General features: G+C 48.2%; 1 protein-coding gene across 19 annotated transcripts in view; it reads right to left on the bottom strand.

Moving 5' to 3' along the window:
• Positions 1-2218: 2218 nt before the first annotated feature.
• Positions 2219-22268, bottom strand: part of LOC105490980 (dynamin-1-like) — a 65069-nt gene continuing 45019 nt past the window's right edge. For 17 of the 19 annotated variants that reach the window (XR_011626330.1, XR_011626325.1, XR_011626326.1 and 14 more), the window contains one exon: positions 12599-12851. Coding sequence is in view for 2 of the 19 variants with exons in the window: in XM_071100951.1 (XP_070957052.1) it covers positions 8297-8443; positions 10216-10327; positions 12751-12851 (360 nt within the window). In the remaining 17 variants the exon portion in view is untranslated. Of the gene's footprint in view, positions 7561-8266; positions 8444-10215; positions 10328-12598; positions 12852-22268 lie in introns of those variants that run through there. The other 2 variants (XM_071100951.1, XM_071100950.1) reach the window with 2 other exon arrangements.

Genomic DNA, 22268 nt, shown 5'->3' with positions numbered 1-22268 from the left:
TTACTCCACACACACACACCTGGTACCACCACTGCCTTCAAACACATGCTTCATGCTAGTCACAGGGAAAAAGCAGACACGACCCACGCTTATACCACACATGTGCACAGGCCCCACGCCACGCACGGCCACACCTCTTACTCTCCCCACCCCGCCCTGTCCCTCTCTCCCAGGCATCTCATCTCATGCACAGATACATGCCCACCCAGGCTCACTGGTGCCCCCCGCTGCCCTGGAGAAGCAAGTCCACAAACCATGAGATGCCCCGACATGCAGAGAGAGGTGGGATGGGTGATGGGAGGGAGGTCAGAGAGTACCTGCATTCCCACAGGAGAGGGGACCACTGGCTTCTGTCAGCCCTCCATCCTCGGGCCTGGCCTCTGGGCACTGTACATGTGCTTGTGAGAGGGCATCTCCATGAAGACAAGCCAAGTGCCCACCCCTGCTCCCAGCACACAGAGACGCCCACCCTCGGGGCTGCTCAGGGATGGGAGGCCTAAACAGGAGCTCCTGGCACCTGGCTCCTTTCAGGGTGGGGTGGGGGGCTGGTGGGAGGACATATCCCCCTGAGTCCATGGCCCTGCTCACTGGTGGAGAGTCGCCCGCCCCTCCCGTTCCCTCTGCTCCCTCTTCCTGTCTGCATCCACATCCTCCCAGCTGGCCTTTCTCTCCCCTAGATCCTCTCCCAGGACCAGCTTTCCTTTCCCTTCTCTCTCTCTCTCTCTCTCTCTCTCTCTCTCTCTCTCTCTCTCTCTCTCTGTCTCTCTCTCTCTCTCTCTCTCTCGCTCGCTCCCTGTGTCTCTGTGACTTGCTTATCCTCTAGAATAATGATTGACATTTTCAATTACCCCCAAAGTAACAGCCGTTCTTGGGGCCTGGCAGAGGAGGGCTGCACGGGCGCGGGCACGGGCGCTGGTTTGTGTGTGGGGTCTGCAGGTGGCGGGGGTGGGGACGCCCACAGTCCCACTGTCCTTTGTTTGCTTTTTCTCATCCGGAGCCTTCATTTTTTCCTGGAAGATTGGAAGCACGTTTCCCTTCAGAGGAGGAAGGGAGACAGAAGAGAAATAAAAACTGTCATCGTCTTGTAAACACAGCGTAGCACCAAGTAGGGGCTCGGCAGGAGAGAGGGACATGAGGGAGAGGCCAGGACAAAGAAAGGGGGCCGAGAGGGATGGGGTGGGAGTCAGAGAGCAAGGTGGGAGGTGAGCAGGAGCCCCCCTCAAGGCCGGGGGGGTGGGTGTCCTGCAGGAAGGACTGATGGGAGGGGAACGAGGCGAGGCTGATCCAGGGCCATGGGGGGGGTTTTGAGGAGACACAGCGTCTGCTGAGTGCCAGGCAGGCCCCGGGAGGTAGGCGCTATTCTCCGAATCCCACCCTGCGCCAGGCTCTGGGGGCGCTGAGGTGAGTGACAGATACGTCTTCGCACTCGTGGAGCATAAACTCTACTGGAAACAAAGCGGTGGCTTCGTGTGTTCAGCACTTATATCAACTGAGGTTCAGAGAGGGTGGGGGACCTGCCCGACGACACACAGCCGGAAGTGAGGGGACCAGGATCCCAGCCAGATCCGTGTGACCGCAGTCTCCTTTCACATCGCCTCTGCTGTGGGCACACTTTACTCTTATGTGACCTTGAACAAGTCCTCCCCTCTCGGCCATCAGTTTGCCCGTCTGGAAAGCAGCCAGCATGCTGGCTCTCTGCAGGGCTGCGGGTAGCGTCAGATGTCTGGATGTGAAGGACCCTCAGCTCTGGCTCTCTGCCGAGCTGGCTGGCGGGTGGAGGAGCAAAGACCACCAGGTGCTGGGGGAGGGACTGGCCGGCAGGGAAAGGAGGCCGGATCGCAGATTTACTCCCTGCTGCCGCTCAGTGGCAATAATTGGGTACTGCAGAGGGTTGGTCTGGACGGCCACCTTCAGTTGGCACAAGGGCCAGAGCAGAAAGGCGCCTCTAGGGAGTGTTGTCTGGTCCTCCCTGGCCCCATTTCTCGGATGTCCAGAGAAAGGAGGGACTCCTCCTTAGGTCATCCAGGGCAGAAGCTTGGGCTGGGCTTTCAGGGTAGGGTGCTTCCCTCCATCCCTGTGGCACTCAAGAAGCCCCCAGTCAGCTTCAGAGCAAGAGAAACAGTTCTACATCCTCTGCTTGATGCCACCACCTCCAGGGAGCCTTCCAGGGTCTCCTTCAGTGGGAAGTGGCCTCACTCCTGCCCTGCAGTCCCACACTCAAACTCTCCTTGCTCCTCCTGCCCCACCCAACCATGACTGTCCTCCTGCCTGCAGCAAATCAGTCAGTGGAGCCCCTTGAGGCACGAGAGATGGTGGAGAGCCATTGTCACCACTCAGGGAGCATGTGCCAGGGGCCCACTCTGTCCTGCGGCTCTGCCTGCGTCCTCTCACTTGAACCTTGTAAGAGCCTTGCTAAGTTGGGGTTATTTTGAGCCCCATTTTTCAGGTGAGGGAAGGGCATAGAGAGCTTATGACTTTTACACACAGAGTGGTGGGGCAGGGACTCAAACCCAGGTCTGTCTCTTCTCTGGAGACGCGCCTGCATTTGGAGGTGAAAACTACCCCCGTGGCCATATGACAGTCCACTGTGACCGGACACTGAAATGACCAGTCCAGGGGGCTTGTGGGCTGGGGTCTGGCTTCACCACTGTGCTGCTGGGTGACTTCCGGCAAGGCCCGTTCCTCTCTGGACCCTGGGGTGTGTGTGTGTGTGTGTGTGTGTGTGTGTGTGTGTTCTGGGCTACCTCAGAGATCCATTCTGGCTTTGAGTGTGGCATGTCCCATCTTGGGCAGGTCCCAAGGCTTGGGCCCTGGGAGGGAAGGGTTTTGAAGGTCATGGGGAAGGGTTGCAGATGGCAGAGTTCTGGCTAAGAGCTGGACCCCTTGGGTGCACCTCCTGCTTGCGTGTCAGTGTGTAGGGCTAGGGATCAAGGGGAGGTGTGGACTGTGAAGGCACGAGGGATCCGGCTTTGGGACAGGTATGGGGCTGGCCCAAGGGCCTGGATGCTTCTCCCTCCACTGCCTGCCACAGAGGGAAGCTTGTCTTGCAGGAAACAGCCTCATCCATCAGCGGCAATGGGGGGCTGACAGCGGCCACTCCCCGCCAGCCCCGGCTGGAGGCAGACTCATAAATCCCACGCCAGGCCGGGCTGTAAATTCCTGTGATTCACATCCAGCCTCTTGGAGGACAGAGACATTTGGGGCTGTGGGGCTGGCTGTTCTCTCCCGGACAGGACAGGTGGGTACTGGGGAGAAGCCCCTTCATGGGTCCAGCCGTCTCAGATGGCCCCTCTGAGGAGATGCGATGCTGAGCCACCTCTGCCCACGCCCAGGCCACCGCTGCCTGGGCCATTCCTGTGCCCTGGCCCAAATCACCCTGGAGGTCACGTGTGTGGACACGCTCTGTGGCCTCAGAGATCTCATAGGGCCCGTGGCCCTGTGGCCCTGTGAGTGGAGGATTACCCAGGTGCCGAGGCAGGAGACTGAAGGCACAGACTGTTTCAGCAAAACAAAGAAAACAGAATAAGAATAGTCAAAATACAAATTAGATATAGAGGTGATCATGGATAATTATCAATTATTATTATAAACATTATTAATCATTACCTTTTAATTACTAATATAACCTAGGAATAACCGGCGGGTATAGGGTCAGCTGCTGAAGGGACATTGTGAGAAGTGACCTAGAAGGCAAGAGGTGAGCCCTCTGTCATGCCCACATAAGGGCTGCTTGATGGCTCCTTGGTCAAGCGGTAACGCCAGTGTCTGGGAAGGCACCCATTACTTAGCAGATCGCAAAAGGGAGTCTCCTTTCCTTGGAGGAGTCAGGGAACACTCTGCTCCACCAGCTTCTTGTGGGAGGCTGCATATTACCCAGGCCTGCCCGTAGTCATCTGGAGGCCTAAACCCCTCCCTGTGGTGCTGTGCTTCAGTGATCACGCTCCTTGTCCACTTTCATGTTCCTCCCGTACTCCTGGTTCCTCTTTGAGGTTCGTAGTAGATAGCAGTAGAAGGAATAGTGAAAGTCTTCAAGTCTTTGATCTTGTAAGTGCATAGAATAAAATGCTGATGTATGCTGCCTTCTCTCTCTCTGCTCCGGCTGCCTAAGAGGAAAGGGCCTCCTGTCCTGTGATCAAGTGATTTGCTTCACCTTGTCAATCACTTAGAAGATTCATCCTCCTTACCCTGCCCCCTTGTCTTGTACGCAGTAAATATCAGCGCACCCAGTCGTTTGGGGCCCCTACTGGTCTCTGTGTTGTGATGGTAGTAGTCTCCCAGGCCCAGCTGTTTTCTCTTTATCTCTTTGTCTCCTGTCTTTATTTATTACAATCTCTCGTCTCTGCATACGGGGAGAACACCCGCTAAGCCCCGTAGGACTGGACCCTACATGACCGGGAGGGTTGGCTCCATGAGCCCCACAGTGAGGTCTCCTGCCAATCTGCAGGGCATTCTGTCTTGGGGTTGTGAGGACACAGTGGGAGATTGGGGCCCAGTCTGTACATCTCTCATTCCAGGGAGGCCAGGGCCCTGAATCCACTGTCCCTTAGGCAGGAAGGGGACAGGGACACTCAGGTTAGGGCTGCAGCCATTTGTCGACTTTCATCAGGACTTTTGCCACACTCACATGCCACCGGAACTCTTCTTAGTGTTTTTTAGAAATCAGCTTACTTTTAAAATTTAAGTATGTGTTTTAGCCTCGTCTTTAGCCATATTTGTGAAATCAGGGTCTGATATACTAGTCAAATACCCTCACACATGTACACATACACATGTGCACACACACACTCACACAGACACACACATATACACATATATGTGAAAATATACACATGAAATATATCCATGAAAGTAAACACATAGTTAAAATAGCAAATGCTCAGCTCCGTGTACCATCTAATCCTGCTTTAGGTTTAGAGTGGCTCTAGTCTCCCCCATTATGGGTGATTCCTTACGGGTGATACAAAACGGGTTCAGCTGGCTCACAGAGCTGAGCATTTACCAGCCATTCTAGCCTTCCCCCACTTTACAGACAAGAAAACCTAGGTCCAGAGAGGTGCAGGGCCTGCCCGAGGTCGCACAGCACTGGGATTAGTGGCCAGCCTGCCTGACTCCCAGTTGAGTGCTCCTTTGTGGAAGCACACTCCGTGTCTGCGGTGTGCAGGGCTCCTTCCTCCAGAAGCACATGTGGACTCACAGAGGCCTTTTGGAGACAGTGGCCTAACACGCCTCCTTCCCCCCCACCTCCCAGTGCCCAGCACCCTCACTGGCCGGCACGGAGCTGGGTGTGCAGCCACTCGGCACACTGATCCATACACGTGGGCAGAGTCACAACACAGAAGCTTGCCTTCACACAGAGGCATTTGCGCCAGCTCCCTGCACACTCGTGCCTGGTGTGCTCAGAGGACCACCTGTGCTGCTCATGGAGACAGGGCTAATGTCCAGGAGACAGGAGACAGCTAATGTCCAGCTGTCATTTCTCTACCTCAGGTCAGAGAGTCTGACCCACTTAAGAGCCTTCCATGGCTCCCTACGGCCTACAGCATTGAGCCCCAAAACTCATACTCTTCAGACTTCGAAGATTCTCCACCCTATGCCCCCCACCCTCCCCACAGAGCTCTTCCTCATTCTGTCTCTGTTCCCTGCTTTGGCCAGCAGCTGTCCTGGATGCGGCCCACACTACACCTCTGCCCACACTGCCACACTGCAGCCTCTTTACCCAATACCCTCCAATTCCTCGCCACGTAATTCTTTCTCAGTCATGCCCCGGACTGCATTGAAGCCAGGCTGTCTTAAAGAAGCTCTCCCAGACTGCCCTTTTCACCAAGGCAGGGTCATGACTTGCCAAATGTTTTGCTTGCGTGTAAGACTAGAGTTGGAGCAGGCATCAAACCTTACATCCCATATGTCACACCTCACCACAGACCTGGGTGCCAAATACCCTGAAGAGTCTGAACTCACGTTGGTAGTTAGCAAAGTGCTCCTATGGCCACATCTACAGTTAACACAGCATCCCTATGGCCACTGTCTCCCTTGATCCCCACAGCCACTCTGGGAGAAAGGCAGAAAGAAATCATTTGATAGAAAGGACGCTGAGGCTCTGGAAGGGAAAGGGACTTGCCTGAAGTCCCAGGGTGAAGCAGCATCTCTGGACTCCCAGTCCAGTGCTCTTGCCCAATACCATGCTGCTTGCCTCTACCCATCTCCGTTGGTCATCAGAGCATCATAGAGCAAGCCCCAATCCTTGCCTCATTTTGATTTATGGGCGCTGGACCCACAGCCCCACCCTACAGTCATTTGGAGACAAAAACAGATGCTATTGTTCTTCCTTAGAGAACGTGGCCAGTGGAAACAGGGCACACTGGGAATCGGAGTGAATGTCCTTGCAAGAGGGCCATGGGTCAACAAGTCCAAGCCAAAAGATGCAGAACGCTTTTCCTTAGAAATCTTCGGAAGTGAAGCAGGCTTCAGACACTCCTGTCCCTGCCCCTGCAGCCAGCCCTACTATATTGGTTTAGATCCCGTAGGGTGGGGCGGGGGTGTGGGCGTGGTGGGGGTGGAGGAAAATATCAGATTGCCCATGGCCCCCAGGCTCCTGTCCTGGTCCAGGCCTGGGTGCCATTCTTACACACTCACACTCGTGTGCAAGCTCCCCCCCACACATAACACACCTTGATGGTCACACAGTCACAGCCTGGTCTCTGCTCCTGTGGGCCAGTGGCCGGACACCCCTTGGAATGGCTCAAAGGAGTCAGGACTTGGAAGTGGGGACATCAGGGTAGCTGAAGGAAATCCACACAACCAGAGCAGATCGGAGTTCAGACTCTCTGACCTGAGGTAGGCTCCCCAGGGGCTGGGAGAGGAGTTGGAGGGAATGGAGGATGGAGCACACACAGAAGAAGAAAGGAGGAGGAATGCAAGGTGTAGGGCAGCTGCCAAGAGTGAATATGGAGGGAAGCACCATGTAAGTGCTGGAAAGAAGCGGGCAGGTGGGATGAGCCCCATAGCCCCCTCCCTAAAAACGACCACCTCCGGGACTCAGTACTCCTTTGGGGGCAGGCTCTGTCAGCTCTCGGCCACTCAGGGCTCCAGCACCCACGGTCCGAGTGCCTGGGATGGAGACGGCCAGTTCTGGCTACCAGGTCCGATACTCTGGAATCCAGCCCCATTTCTCTCCTGGCCACGTCCGTCCGGCGGCCTCTCCCGCCCTATTCAGCTCCTACTCACCTGGGGACCCCGGGCGGGAGCGCGAGGGCACCTGCCAGGGGAGGGCCAAAGGGGTCGGGGAAGCCCCCTGGTGCCTGCGTCAGGCCAGGACGCTCTGCACCTGCGGCCAGGACGCTCTGTACCTGCAGCCAGGAGTCATCCACGGGCGCCCGTGGGCGTGCTGACAGTGGTCGTGTTGATGTCACCAATGGTGCTGGGCGCCTCCCTCAGCACGTGGTGCATGCGCAGCATCTGGTCTCCCCGCTGTGCCTGCTCTGTCCACTCCTCCATCAGCATGTTCTGGTTCCCACTCAAGTACAGGCTGGCCAGCAGCTCCAAGAAGATGAACTCCTTGGTCTGAGAGTAAAGGGGGAAGGAGGTTGGAACCTGATGCCTTGCTGCTCTGGCCGCCCCACGGGGCCCTGCTGGGAATGTGTGCTGGACTTGGAGCCCCGAGTATGGCTTTTCAGGCGGCTTCTACACCGCTTAGATTGGAAGATCTGCCTGCCCACTGCCCTTTTCTCACTCAGATGAGGACACTGAGGTCCAGAGGAAGAGTCACCTGTCCAAAGTCACAGTTCTGGGAAGGGACTTAGGATCTATCATGCCACCAGGACACCTGTCTACTCAGTTTTTAATTTTTGGAGATAGGATCTCGCTCTGTCACGAGGCTGGAGTACAGTGGGCGAGATCATCGCTCACTGCAGCCTCAAACTCCTGGGGTCAAAGTGATCCTCCAACGTCAGCCTGTTGAGTAGCTAGGACTACAGGCACGTGCCACCACCAAGCCCAGCTATTTAAAAAAGTTTTTATATAGAGATGAGGTCTCATTATGTTGCCCAGGCTGGTCTCGAACTCATGGGCTCAAGTGATCCTCCCACCTCGGCCTCCCAAAGTGCTGGGATTACAAGCACGAGCCACTGTAATCCCACGTTATATTTCTATGGGACAACTCTGGTCTGGACCGTGCCTCCCTTTCTGAGGATGGTCCCACAAGGCTGGTCCGCATCTCCCCCAGGCCAACATGGCCACCTGGGTCCCCAATGCCACAGGAATTCCCTACCCCCATGAGGCGGCACATGCACGTTGTTGATCATGAGGTGGATGATGGTCTTGGGCATGAGGTCCTGCACATTCTTGTTGACAATGGCCATGTTCTGAATGGTCTCCACTTGCTGCTCCAGCTGTGGTCCATGGAGTGCATGAAGCTATCGGAGCCATTCCCCTCGGTCTTGCTGGCCTGTCATGAAGAACACAGGGCATCAGGGTACACAGGCCATGTCGCCAGGCTCCAGGCATCTCCTGCAAGGGTACCTGGAACATTGATGCAGAGAGAGAAGCAACTGGCCTAAACAGACACCCAGATCCCCACATGCTCTAAAGGGTTTCAGGTCTCTGCCCATCCCTATATCTCTCAGGACCCCAGACTCCCCTGATTCAGCCTCATCTTGTTTCTGACTGTAGTACCCAGAGTTTGCCTCAATTTCCCAATCCAGAAATGAGAAAACAACATCTGCAGGTCCTTTGCTTAAAGACCTGGCCAGAGCTGGTGCCAGGCTGCAGACGCCTGGCAGGAAGCAAGAGAAGGTCACACTCACTTTCTTCTCGTCCTGGGGGGCCCACACACCAACACTGCCACCACTGCTGGCACCAGGGAGCACAGCCAAAGTAGACACACACAGCGGGGAAAAGGGGAGAGATTGAGTGAAGCTGGGACACTGCACCCCAACTCTAAGGCTCCTCTAGACAGTGCCACAGTGAAATAGGGGAGAAAAGAGAAAGCAGTCACAGGATGAAGGGGTGGCCTACCCCTCTACACCTGTGGGTGTTTCTCATTAGGTGGAACTAGAGACTTGAGAAAAGAAATGAGACACAAAGACAAAGTATAGAGAAAGAAAAAGTAGGCCCAGGGGACTGGTGCTCAGCATAAGAGGGCACTGGTCTCTGAGTTCCCTAGTATTTATTGATAATTATCTTTGCCATCTTAAAGATAAGGGAGTGGCAGGATAATAGGATCATTGTAGGGAGAAAATCAGCAGTAAGACATACGAATAAAGATCTCTGTGACATGAATAAGTTTAAAGGAAAATGCTGTGCCTTGATATGCATATGCAAACATCTCCATAAACCTTTTAGCAGCATTGCGCCAGCAAGTCCCACCTTTGGCCATAAGGTGGTTTTCTCCTATCTCAGTAAACAGAGCATACAATCGGGTTTTACACCGAGATGTTCCATTGCCCAGGGACGGGCAGGAGACAGATGCTTTTCTCTATCTCAACTGTCAACAACCGCCAAGAGGCCTTCTTTCCTCTTGTACTAGTCCTCCTCAGCACAGACCCTTCACGGGTGTCAGGCTGGGGGACGATCAGGTCTTTCCCTTCCCATGAGGCCATATTTCAGACTATCACATGGGGAGAAACCTTGGACAATACCTAGCTTTCCTAGGCAGAGGTCCCTGTGACCTTTGGCAGTGTAAGTGTCCCTGGTCACTTGAGATTAAGAGAATGGTGATGACTTTTAACCAGCAAGCTGCCTTCACACACTTCTTTAACAAGGCACATCCTGCACAGCCCAAAATCCATTAAACCTTGAGTCACCACAGCACATGTCTCTTGCAAGGACAAGGTTGGGGGTAGGGTCACAGATTAACAGCATCTCAAATACAGAACAAAATGGAGTCTCTTATGTCTACTTCTTTCTATATAGACACAGTAACAGTCTGATCTTTCTTTCTTTTCCCCACAACAAGAAACCAGCATCATAGAAAGGGCATGCAGGAAATGCCATCTGTGGCAGAGAGGGAGACACAAAACTGCCACTGGAGAAGGATGGGAGGACCAGAAAACTTAACTCTGATCTCACCCCCAGAGTAGATAGTGGGGAGGATTCCTGGTTATTTCTGAGTCAAATAAGGGCTCAGAGACATGGCATGACTTGGCATCGCTGTGGATGGTGCCCCAGGGCCCCCTAGTATCAGCAGCTTGCCCCTCCTCTCCTTGCCCTGCTGCTCACCCCAACACACTCAAGGTACACGCCAGCCCTCAGAAAGGAGGACTTCCAGCTCTTCACCTCCTTCTGTGTCTCACGGGCCAGCTCCAGCTGCTGATAATCCTTGTAGAAATTCCTGCAAGACAGGGCAGGCAGTGAAGGCAGATGGGCAAAGCCCCACCCTCCCTGGGGGCTAAGGGTATGCCTGGACTTTGGGGTCATCATACCTGAGGCAAGTCCTGGCTTGCTCATTTCCCAGCTGTGTGATTCTGGGTAAATCCCTTCCTTTCAGCCTCAGTTCCCTTATTGGGAAGATGGGTTAATAATAATTCCTGCCTTGTTATGGTTTGGCTGTGTCCCCATCCAAATCTCAACTTGAATGGTATCTCCCAGAATTCCCACACGTTGTGGGAGGGACCCAAGGAGAGGTAATTGAATCAGGGGGGCTGGTCTTTCCTGTGCTATTCTCATGATAGTGAATAAGTCTCATGAGATATGATGGGTTTATCAGGGGTTTCTCCTTTTGCTTCTCTCATTTTCTTCTGCTGCTGCCAAAGTAAGAAGTTCCTTTCACCTCTCGCCATGATTCTGAGGCCTCCCCAGCCATGTGGAGCTACAAGTCCAATTAAACCTCTTTTTCTTCCCAGTCTCAGGTATGTTTTTATCAGAAGTGTGAAAATGGACTAACACATTAAATTGGTACCCTTAGAGTAGGGCATTGCTGAAAAGATACCTGAAAATGTGGATGTGACTTTGGAACTAGGTAACAGGCAAAGGTTGGAACAATTTGGAGGGCTCGGAAGAAGGCAGAAAAATGTGGGAAAGTTTGGAACTTCCCAGAGACTTGTTGAATGGCTTTGCCCCAGAATGCTGATAGTGATATGGACAATAAAATCCAGGCTAAGGTGGTCTCAGATGGAGACAGGGAACTTGTTCGGAAGTGGAGCAAAGGTGACTCATGTTATGTCTTAGCAAAGAGACCGGTGGCATTTTGCCCCACCCTAAAGATTTGCGGAACTTTGAACTTGAGGGAGAAGATGTAGGGTATCTGGCCGAAGAAATTTCTAAGTAGCAAAGCATTCAAGAGGTGACTTGGGTACTATTAAAGGTATTCAGTTTTATAAGGGAAGCAGAGCATAAGTTTGGAAAATTTGCAGCCTGACTATGCGATAGAAAAGAAAAACCCATTTTCTGGGGAGAAATTCAAGCCAGCTGCAGAAATTTGCATAAGTAGCAGGGAGCCTAATGCTAATCCCCAAGACCATGGGGAAAATGTCTCCAGGCCATGTCAGGGACCTTCATGGCAGACCCTCCCTCTTGGGCCCACAGGCCCAGGAGGAAAAAGTGGTTTTGTGGGTTGGGGCCAGGGACCCTGTGCTGTGTGCAGCCTAGGGTCTTGGTGCCCTATGTCCCAGCCACTTAGCTGTGGCTGAAAGGGGCCAACATACAGCTCAGGCTGTGGCTTCAGAGGGTGGAAGCCCCAAGCCTTGGCAGCTTCCATGTGGTGTTGAGCCTGTGAGTGCACAGAAGTCAAGAATTGAGGTTTGGGAACCTCCACCTAGATTTCAGAGGATGTATGGAAATGCCTGGATGCCCAGGCAGAAGTTTGCTGCTGGGGCCCTCATGGAGAACCTCTGCTAGGGCAGTGCAGAAGGGAAATGTGGGGTCAGAGCCCCCACACGGAGTCCCTCCTGGGGCACTGCCTACTGGAGCTGTGAGAAGAGGGTCACTGTCCTCCAGACCCCAGAATGGTAGATCCACTGACAGCTTGCACCATGTGCCTGGAAAAGCTGCAGCACTCAATGGCCAGCCCATGAAAGCAGCTGGGATGGAGGTTGTAACCTGCAAAGCCACAGGGGTGGAGCTGCCCAAGACCATGGGAACCCAACTCTTGCATCAATATGACCTGGATGTGAAACATGGAGTCAAAGGAGATCATTTTGGAGCTTTAAAATTTGACTGTCTCACTGGATTTCGGACTTGCATGGGCCTTGTAACCCCTTTGTTTTGGTCGATTTCTCCCATTTGGAACAGCTGTATTTACCCAATACCTGTACCCTCATTGTATCTAGGAAGTAACTAGTTTGTTTTTGATTTTACAGGCTCGTAGGTGAAAGAGACTTCCCTTGTCTCAGATGAGACTTTGGATTGCGGACTTTTTGGGTTAATGCTGAAATGAGTTAAGATTTTGGGGGACTCTTGGGAAGGCATGATTGGTTTTGAAATATGAGGGAGGACATGAGATTTGGAGGGGCCAGGGGTGGAATGATATGGTTTGGCTGTGTCCCCACCTAAATCTCAACTTGAATTATATCTCCCAGAATTCCCACGTGTTGTGGGAGGGACCCAGGAAGTGGTAACGGAATTGTGGAAGCTGGTCTCTCCCGTACTATTATCATGATAGTCAATAATTCTCATGAGATCTGATGAGTTTATTGGGGTTTCTGCTTTTGCTTCTCTCTCATTTTCTCCTGGCACCACCATGTAAGAAGTGCCTTTTGCCTCCTGCCATGAGTCTGAGGCCTCCCCAGCCATGTGGAGCTATAAGTCCAATTAAACCTCTTTTTCTTCCCAGTCTCGGGTATGTTTTTATCAGCAGTGTGAAAACGGTCTAATACATCCCTCTTCAGATCACTGTGACGATTCAGCCAAACATTATCCTAAAAAAAATAAGTTAAAAGTCTTGCTTAAATATGACAAGCTTATAAAAATCAACAGAAACATTATATTAGAATTTCTAAAGTAATTTCCATTGAAATCAAGAATAAGAAAAACTGCTGCTTTCCCCAGTGTTAGTCAACATTATTTAAAATGTTTAGCTAATTAAACTGAAAAAAAAAAATTGGTATGTATATTGTACAAAAAAGGTAAAATTGCATATTTTTGTATATAATAGAGAACAGAGAAAATCTAAGATTTTAATAAGATAAATACTACAATAAATAATAAAATATGATATGTCAAATATATATATATGTCAAATATATATATACAGCACATAAAAATTAGCCTTTCTCAGTAGGAAGAATAACTAGTCATGGATGTAAATTTATTTTTTAAATAACACATAAAAGCATTATATATTGCTTAGGAATACATATAAAACCATTATCTATTATTTAGAAATGCAAAAATACATTTAAAAAATGTTTAAATGTTTGGGAATTATAAACACTGGCTTCTAGACACTAGTCACATATCTAGAAAGGGGGAAGATGAAAGAATGTCATCACATTCAATAAATATGTCAAAATGTTAAAATCTAGTAAGTATGAGATGAGGGTGCATGTTGCTCGGAATATTATTTTTTATATTTCTCTGTATATTTGAAATATTTAATAACACAATTTTAAATTTGAAATATCTTCTTTAAAATCATGGTAAGGCCAGGCGTGGTGGCTCACACCTGCAATCCCAGCACTTTGGGAGGCTGAGGTGGGTGGCTCACCTTAGGTCAGACGTTCGAGACCAGCTTGACCAATATGGTGAAACCCGTCTCTACTGAAACTATAAAAATTAGCCAGGCGTGGTGGCATGCACCTATAGTCCCAGCTACTTGGGAGGCTGAGGCAGAAGAATTGCTTGAACTTGAGAGGCGGAGGTTGCAGTAAGTCGAGATTGTACCACGGCACTGCAGCCTGGCAACAGAGCAAGACTCCATCTCAAAAATAAATAAATAAATAAATAAATAAATGTCTGGGTGCGGTGGCTCACGCCTGTAATATCAGCACTTTGGGAGGCCTAGGCAGGCGGATCACGAGTCAGGAGGTTGGGACCATCCTGGCTAACACAGTGAAACCCCATCTCTACTGAAAATACAAAAAAAATTAGCCAGACATGGTGGCGGGTGCCTGTAGTCCCAGCTACTTGGGAGGCTGAGGCAGGAGAATGGCCGTGAACCTGGGAGGTGGAGCTTGCATTGAGCCAAGATTGTGCCACTGCACTCCAGCCTGGGTGACTCCATCTCAAGAAAAAAAATAAAAATAGAAAATAAAAATAAAAATCATGATTAAAAACAACAATAGGCCGGGTGTGGTGACTCACACCTATAATCCTAGCACTTTGGGAGGCCAAGGCCGGTGGATTGCCTGAGCTCAGGAGTTTGAAACCAGCCTGGGCAACATGGTGAAACCCTGTCTCTACTAAAATACAAAAACAAAACAAAACACGAAAACAACAACAATAATGGCTAAGAACGTTTGTATATTAAGTAATTTTTAAAGACAGAAAACAAGATCTAAGCAAGTGGAGAGACATGCTGGTACTCCAGAAAGGATAGTGTTAATGTTAATTCCTAGAAAAATTAATGTATAACTATGATGCAATTCCCACTAGAATCACATTGAATTATGTCTTGGTCCATTTTGGCCACTGTAACAAAATACTATAGATTGGATAGCTACTAAACAACATAAATTGACTTTTCCTAGTTTTGAAGACTAGGAAGTCCAAGATCAAGGCACAGGCAGTTCAGTGTCTGGTGAGAGCCCATTTCGTTGTTTATTTATGGTGCTTTTTTGTTATGCCCTCAGCGGGGGAAGGGACAAGCAAGCTCCCTTGGGCCTCTTTTATTATTATTTTTATTTTTATTTTTATTTTTTTTGAGACAGAGTCTTGCTCTGTCGCCCAGGCTGGGGTGCAGTGGCCGGATCTCAGCTCACTGCAAGCTCCGCCTCCCGGGTTTAGACCATTCTCCTGCCTCAGCCTCCCAAGTAGCTGGGACTACAGGCGCCCGCCACCTCGCCTGGCTAGTTTTTTTTTTGTATTTTTTAGTAGAGACGGTGTTTCACCGTGTTAGCCAGGATGGTCTCGATCTCCTGACCTCGTGATCCGCCCGTCTCGGCCTCCCAAAGTGCTGGGATTACAGGCTTGAGCCACCGCGCCCGGCTGGGCCTCTTTTATAAAGGGACTAATCCTGTTTATGGGAGCTCTGCCCTGACATCCTAGCTACCTCCCAAAAGCTCTACCTTTTAATACTGTCACCTTGGGGGATAGGATTTCAACATAGGAATTTGGGGAGGGCACGAACATTCAAACCATAGCAAGTCATTTTACAAAAGTACATGAAATGAACGTAAAGTTCAAATGAAAAAATAAATGAATAGGCAAGAAAACTATGAAAATAAAAAATAGAAACAGGGAGAATTGCCCTACCAAATATTAACCTATATGATAAAGTCAGTATAATCAAAACAACATTAAAAGATGAATAAAAATGTATCCATGGATCAGAAATTGATCCCAAAATCAATGTAAGTGTATATAAGTATATATATATACTTATATTAGTATATATAATATGTAGTATATATAGTATATATAATATATAAAAGTATATATTATATGTAAGTATAATATTATATATAAGTAACTATATATAGTATATATAATATATAGTATATATAAGTATATATAATACATATAAGTATATATAATATATGTAAGTATATATGTAAGTATATATAAGAACATAAAATATAAAACATAAAGTATATATAAGGACAAAAAATATAAAAAATATTCAGTGGGAAAAGGTTAATTTTTTAAATATAAGCTGGCTATCAATCTGGAAGAAAACACGATCTCATGCCATTCATAAAAATAAGGTTCTGATGGTTTAGAAATTTAAATATAAGGAATAAAGAATATGAACATGGAATGCACAGAAGAGAAACATGTGTTTTATAATATTATGACAATACACTCAATGTCATTAGAACTCAGGAATAAGTGAACTGAATACTTTGTGGTTTTACCAATAACTTGGAATATGATGTAGTTTTTAAAAATATTGATCCAGAGTCTCACTTATTGAGACAGAGAGATGAAAAAACCACATTGCTTAAGTGTGATTTTTTTTAATCAATCATAAAACATACTATACTTAAATATACCAATTTTTATAGGTCTGTACAAGCATAAGGAAAGATATGGACTAAGGGACATCGAGCTGTTACTATTGCTTGTTTTTGGGGTGAGGATGGAAGGGACTGCAAGAAGATTATTAACGTTATTCTTATATATATATATATGTATATATTTTACTTTTTAAAATAAGTAGACTTGCTGATATAATTTAAAAATAATAATTTTAAATATTTAGGCATATTGAGAAAAGAAAACCAAAGAGGCTTTGCAGACGCCCCCGCCGTCGGGAGCCCGGTACTATCAGCCGTGGCTAACCCCACTGTGTTCTTTGACATCGCCATCGACGGCGAGCCCTTGGGCCATGTCTCCTTCAAGCTGTTTGCAGACAAGTTTCCAAAGACAGCAGAAAACTTTCATGCTCTGAGCACTGGAAAGATAGGATTTGGTTATAAGGGTTCCTGCTTTCACAGAATTATTCCAGGGTTTATGTGTCGGGTGGTGACTTCACATGCCATAATGGTACTGGTGGCAAGTCCATCTTCGGGGAGAAATTTGATGATGAGAACTTCATCCTAAAGCCTACAGGTCCTGGCATCTTATCCATGGCAAATGCTGGATCCAACACAAATGGTTCCCAGTCTTTCGTCTGCACTGTCAAGACTGAGTGGTTGGTTGGCAAGCATGTGGTCTTTGGCAAGGTGAAAGAAGGTATGAATATTGTGGAGGCCATGGAGCGCTTTGGGTCCAGGAATGGCAAGACCAGGAAGAAGATCACCATTGCTGACTGTGGACAACTCTAATAAATTTGACTTAGGTTTTATCTTAACCACTAGACCATTCCTTCTGTAGCTCAGGAGAGCACCCTCCACCCCATTTGCTCACAGTATCCTAGAATCTTTGTGCTCTTGCTGCAGTTCCCTTCCATGTCTAGCTGGATTGCAGAGTTGAGTTATGATTATGAAATAAAAACTAAATAACAACAGCAAAAAAAAGAAAAACAAAGGAAAAAAATGAATTGGACTCAAGAGGTATAATGGCTATTATCCTAGAGTGGTGGTAGAAGAAAGGAAAGGATGGAGAGAGATTAAATAAATTAGTTGGTTATTGACACTTTTTTTTTTTTTTTTGAGATGGAGTCTCACCCTGTCACCCAGGTTGGAGTGCAGTGGTATGATCTCGGCTCACTGCAAACTCCACCTCTCAGGTTCAAGCCATTCTCCTGCCTCAGCCTCCTGACTAGCTGGGACTACAGGTGCCTGCCACTAGGCCAAGCTCATTTTTTGTATTTTTAGTATAGACAGGGTTTCACCATGTTGGCCAGGCTGGTCTTGAACTCCTGACCTCAGGTGATCTGCCCACCTCGGCCTCCCAAAGTGCTGGGATTACAGGCCTGAGCCACTACACCCAGCCTGAAACTAGTTAAGCACAGGCAGAGTTCCTGGGGCCCAGAGGGATACATGAAATATAAGGCACAGACCTTACTCTCTATTGGCATAAAGTCTGATCATGGATGAAATTAAAACACTTGAAACCATTTACATATAATGACACAAGCCCCTCCAAAACTGTCAGGTTATTCATGTTTTATATAATGGTAGTTTCCTTTTCAACAGGTGAAAAATTAAAATTTTATTAACATGTTATAGGGTTGAAAAATTGACATGTATGTTTTAGAATCAGGAGTTGTGGAAATAGGAAAACTTGACGAGACCTGAAGAAATAGATTAAAACCTGTTTGGGGATGTTTTGGAAAGTTCTAGAGCAGATGCTTTACATATGTACCCACTTCGTGGGACAGTGTTTTGCTAAAATATAAATAATTATATTTCTGTAAATGGACTTTTTCCCCGAATTTTAATAATTTAAGTGTTCTTGGCATGAAAATGTAGAGGAATATTAAACTTTGCTTTTAATTTTAGTAGCGTAATCAGAACCAACTCTACAGGAGACAGATGAGCTTAATTATGTGGCTGCTTGCATAGAAGCTGGGTTCCCATTGGGATCAGGTGTAAGAAAGGGTGATTGTCAGGATACTTCTCCCTCTGGGAAGCAGAGGTCAAGATAGAATTAGAAACACAGCAGATTTCTTGGGGGAAGTGCCTGTGAAAGATAAAGGACCAAGGGAGCAAGAGCAGGCAGGGAAACCCTTCGGACTGTAAGTCAGGTCTGACGCCTATGAAAGAAACAAGAGAGGGAAGGAGAGAAGGGTGAGAAGAGCCTACTCTCACCCTGTTTTCCTGTGCAGCTGTCAGAAAGTCAGCCTGTTCAAGAAGAAACCACAAAGCAAAGACTTGCCATGAGACGAGTCCTGCGTTAGGCAGGAATGGTCAGGCTCTAGTATCCCTGCCATGCTCAATCTTTTAAGACAGCATGGTTTCAGTGTGTGAGTGTGTGCATGTTGCACAGGATCCAGAAGGTTCTGCAGCTGGAGGCTGTCAGCTAACTATCCTCTATGCAACAGACTCTCTTGAAGGGAGATTTGAATGGCACAAATCCAAGACCACTGCAGTTCACCCCATGTGAACTATTTTCCCCTGCATGATCAGGGAGCTGCTCCTTCACAGTTACTGTGAGCTTTGCTTCCTGGGGAGAAGCTCAGAAGAGGGAGGTCAGATGAACCTCAACCCCCATCTCCTTGGTTAGTTTTGGAGTTGCAACTGGCACTCATTTCCTCTCTTCTCCACTATGTATTCTAATGCCCTTTACCCTTGGCTATGACCTCTGCAAGTTTTGGATGCTTACTTGGTGACGTGTTCCAGACCACATTACTGCAGGGGCTGAGTCGTGAGTAATCTCTGGCCAAAGTTGCTATACAAAGGGGTCCCTTCACAGTACAGGTGGGTATGGGAATACTAAGAGGCACCCAGGTAGGTCACCTGAGTTCCATATGTACACCATGCCTCTGCCCATTGTATAAAAATGTTCTTACCTTTGCTTGCTGATCAAGATAAATTACTCCTGCCAGGATGGTGACTTCTCTTCTCACTTGCTGGTCTCTGGAGACAAAGAGCCCAAGGTGCCCTGGAAGGCTGCCTTAACCTTGTGTTCAATGGAACTCTGGATTTGCTCCCTGGCTAGAGTGCACCCACTTTGAGGACCAGGAGCTCTAACCCTACAGAGACCACAGTTGTGCAGCCAGGAAGTGAAAATGTCCCCTTTGAGTCATTAGAAGGGGTGAGAAGATGGTAGAAAGGAAGGCACTCCTGCTCCTGCCCCTTGGTTCCTGGGTCCATGCATTCTTCTCACTGGAGACACAGCTGCATGCGTGAGGACAGGCCTCCCCAGGTCTTTGATTCAGTGCATATGCTGCATCCTGGAGGATGACACCCGCTCTTACAGAATATTGTGTCTGGGCTGGCACTGAAGTTGGGCAGTAAGAAGGTTATTGCAGTGCTCTTTCAGGCTGGCTGCTTCTGGATGGTTGTGGTACAACAAGTTGGCCCTGTGGACATGGGCTTCCTTTAGTGTGAAGTGCGTCTCCTGTTGGATGTTAAGTTGTGTGGGATTCCATGCCTGTGGATCAGATATTCCATAAGCTTCCAAATAGGGAGCTTAGCAGGCTGAGGCTCCGTGGGCAAGAAATGCAGACTTTTACCAGTATAGCTATCTATTCCAATAAGAATTAATCACTGGCCCTCCAATGAGGAAAGGGAACCAATGTAGTCAATTTGTCACCAAGTGGCAATTTGGTCTCCTCAGGAGATAGTGCCATATAGGAGGGTCAGCGTTGGGATCTATTGCTGGAAGATTGGATGTTCAGAGGCAGCCATAGCTAGATCATGGGAGTTCATGCTGTTGGGCCCAGCTCTGCTTCTGTGGCAGCTTCATTCATGGGCAGGTCATGCTAATTCTGGGGCAACTAATGACAAAGGCTGGATAACACTGGCTGCCCAGGTCATTTTTGCCTACTTGCTTTTTCAGTGCTTCTTCCTTGGAGAATGTTTTCTGTAGGGTCATCACTTTCTTCGTGCTTCCAAGAACCACGCAGACATGAATCTGCCTATCTCCTAAGAGACACGGTGTTAAATCCAGTGTCCTAAGACAGTGTCCCAAGACTATGAAGTCTTGCTCATCCAGTCTTATATTCTGGCCTCTTTGATGTAACACCCTCAACATGAAATCCCAGGAGTTCTTCCCTTGGCTTCTGCCAGTCCATGGTGGCTAATTCTAGCTGTTTTGGGATGTGATCTTTTTCTTCCATCATTAGGCACAGCATGTCCTTAGAAGTGGTATGCTGGGATTTAGGTCTGTTTATCCATCTGGCACCAGGAGAAGAGAGAGTATTCTGAGGGGACACTTGTTGTATTGAAGAAAAGAGGCCTCTGCAGTGTCCTCCTTCCTGGGCAAAGGTCTCAACTTGTTGTGGGGTGAGGCACTTCTGCAGCCTCTAAGGGCTTGAGAGTTTGCAGAGCCACAGTCTTCAGGGGTCCTTCACCCAGATGTCCTTATCCCATGTTTCAGGATCCCAGCTTTTCTCAACTAGGGCCTTGACCTTAGCATAGCAGACCTGCCTTGCCTGACCACTCATTGACTTTGTAGTTCTGCAACTCTATGAAATGTTGACTTTATACCGCAGCTATGCCCACTTTGCACTGCTGAACACAAGAATGCTGTGTAAGCTACCAAAAAGGACCTTTGTGTATCATACTTATTTTTTAAATTCAGGTTGATGAAGGTAAAATCTACATAAAATTTAGATGTATACTTTGATCAGTTTTTGACAAATGTATATATTTGTGTAAGAACCATCACAATTGAGATAGAGAACATAAGCGTCACCCCACAGAATTCCTTTAGGATGCCCCTTTGTAATTAATCTTCTTTCCAACCCCAGCGCTTGGCAACCACTGATCTGATTTCTGTAGCTGTGACTTTTTAGAGGTATCATATAAATGGAATCACTCATGAGGTCTTTTGCACCTTGCTTTCTTCATTTTAACACATTTGAGATTCATTCACATTGTAGCACGTATCAGTACTTCATTCCCTTTTGTCGTGAATAGTATTCCATTGTATAGATGCATCACAATTTGTTTACCCATTTCCTATTAGGTGGGCATTTGGGTTGTTCCAGTTTTGGGTAATTATGAATAAAACTTCTAAAAACTTTCACATTCAGGTCTTAGTGTGAAGCTATGCTTTCATTTATCTTGGGTAAATGGCCAGGAGTGAGATTGTCTTTTTTTTTTTTTTTTTGACAGGGTCTCACTCTGTCACCCAGGCTAGAGTGCAGTGGCACAACCTCGGCTGACCGGGGCAATCTCCGCCTCGCAGGCTCAAGCAATTCTCCTGCCTCAGCCTCCCGCTTAGCCTTACTGCCTGGCTAATTTTTGTATTTTTAGTAGAGACGGAGTTTCGCCATGTTGACCAGGCTGGTCTTGAACTCCTGACCTCAAACGATCCACCGGCCTCGGCCTCCAAAAGTGCTGGGATTACAGGTGTGAGTCACCGTGCCTAGCCAGACCTTGTCTTTATAAAAAAAGAAAAAAAAAAAAAAGAAAGAAAGAAAGAAAGAAAAATGTAAGGTTAAAAAAAGTTAAAAGTTGGCCGGGCGCGGTTGCTCAAGCCTGTAATCCCAGCACTTTGGGAGGCCGAGACGGGCGGATCACGAGTTTAGGAGATCGAGACCATCCTGGCTAACACGGTGAAACCCCGTCTCTACTAAAATACAAAAAAAATTAGCCGGGCGAGGTGGCGGGCGCCTGTACTCCCAGCTACTTGGGAGGCTGAGGCAGGAGAATGGCGTGAACCCGGGAGGCGGGGCTTGCAGTGAGCTGAGATCCGGCCACTGCACTCCAGCCTGGGCAACAGAGCTAGACTCCGTCTCAAATAAAATAAAATAAAATAAAACAATTAAAAAAGTTAAAAGTTAAAGACAAAGAGGGAAGAGATGTGGCTATAAAAGAATGGCAAGAGGGAGACCCATGATGATGGTCCAGTTTGAGTATCTTGATTAAGGGGGTAGTTTCACAAGGCTACACATGTAATAAAATTGCATAGAACTATACACACACACACACACACACACACACATCACACAAATGAGTCTACACTGGTAAAATACGAATAAATTCTATGGCTTGTACCAATGTCAATGTTTTTTTTTTGAGATGGAGTCTCACTCTGTCACCCAGGCAGAGTGCAGTGGCGCAATTTCAGTTCACTGCAACCTCTGCCTCCTGGGTTCAAACGACTCTCCTGCCTCAACC

Source organism: Macaca nemestrina, chromosome 7 (assembly GCF_043159975.1).
Source record: "Macaca nemestrina isolate mMacNem1 chromosome 7, mMacNem.hap1, whole genome shotgun sequence".
Lineage (NCBI taxonomy): Eukaryota > Metazoa > Chordata > Mammalia > Primates > Cercopithecidae > Macaca > Macaca nemestrina.
The sequence above is the reverse complement of the archived record's forward strand: the minus strand, read 5'-3'. Positions and strand labels throughout refer to the sequence as shown.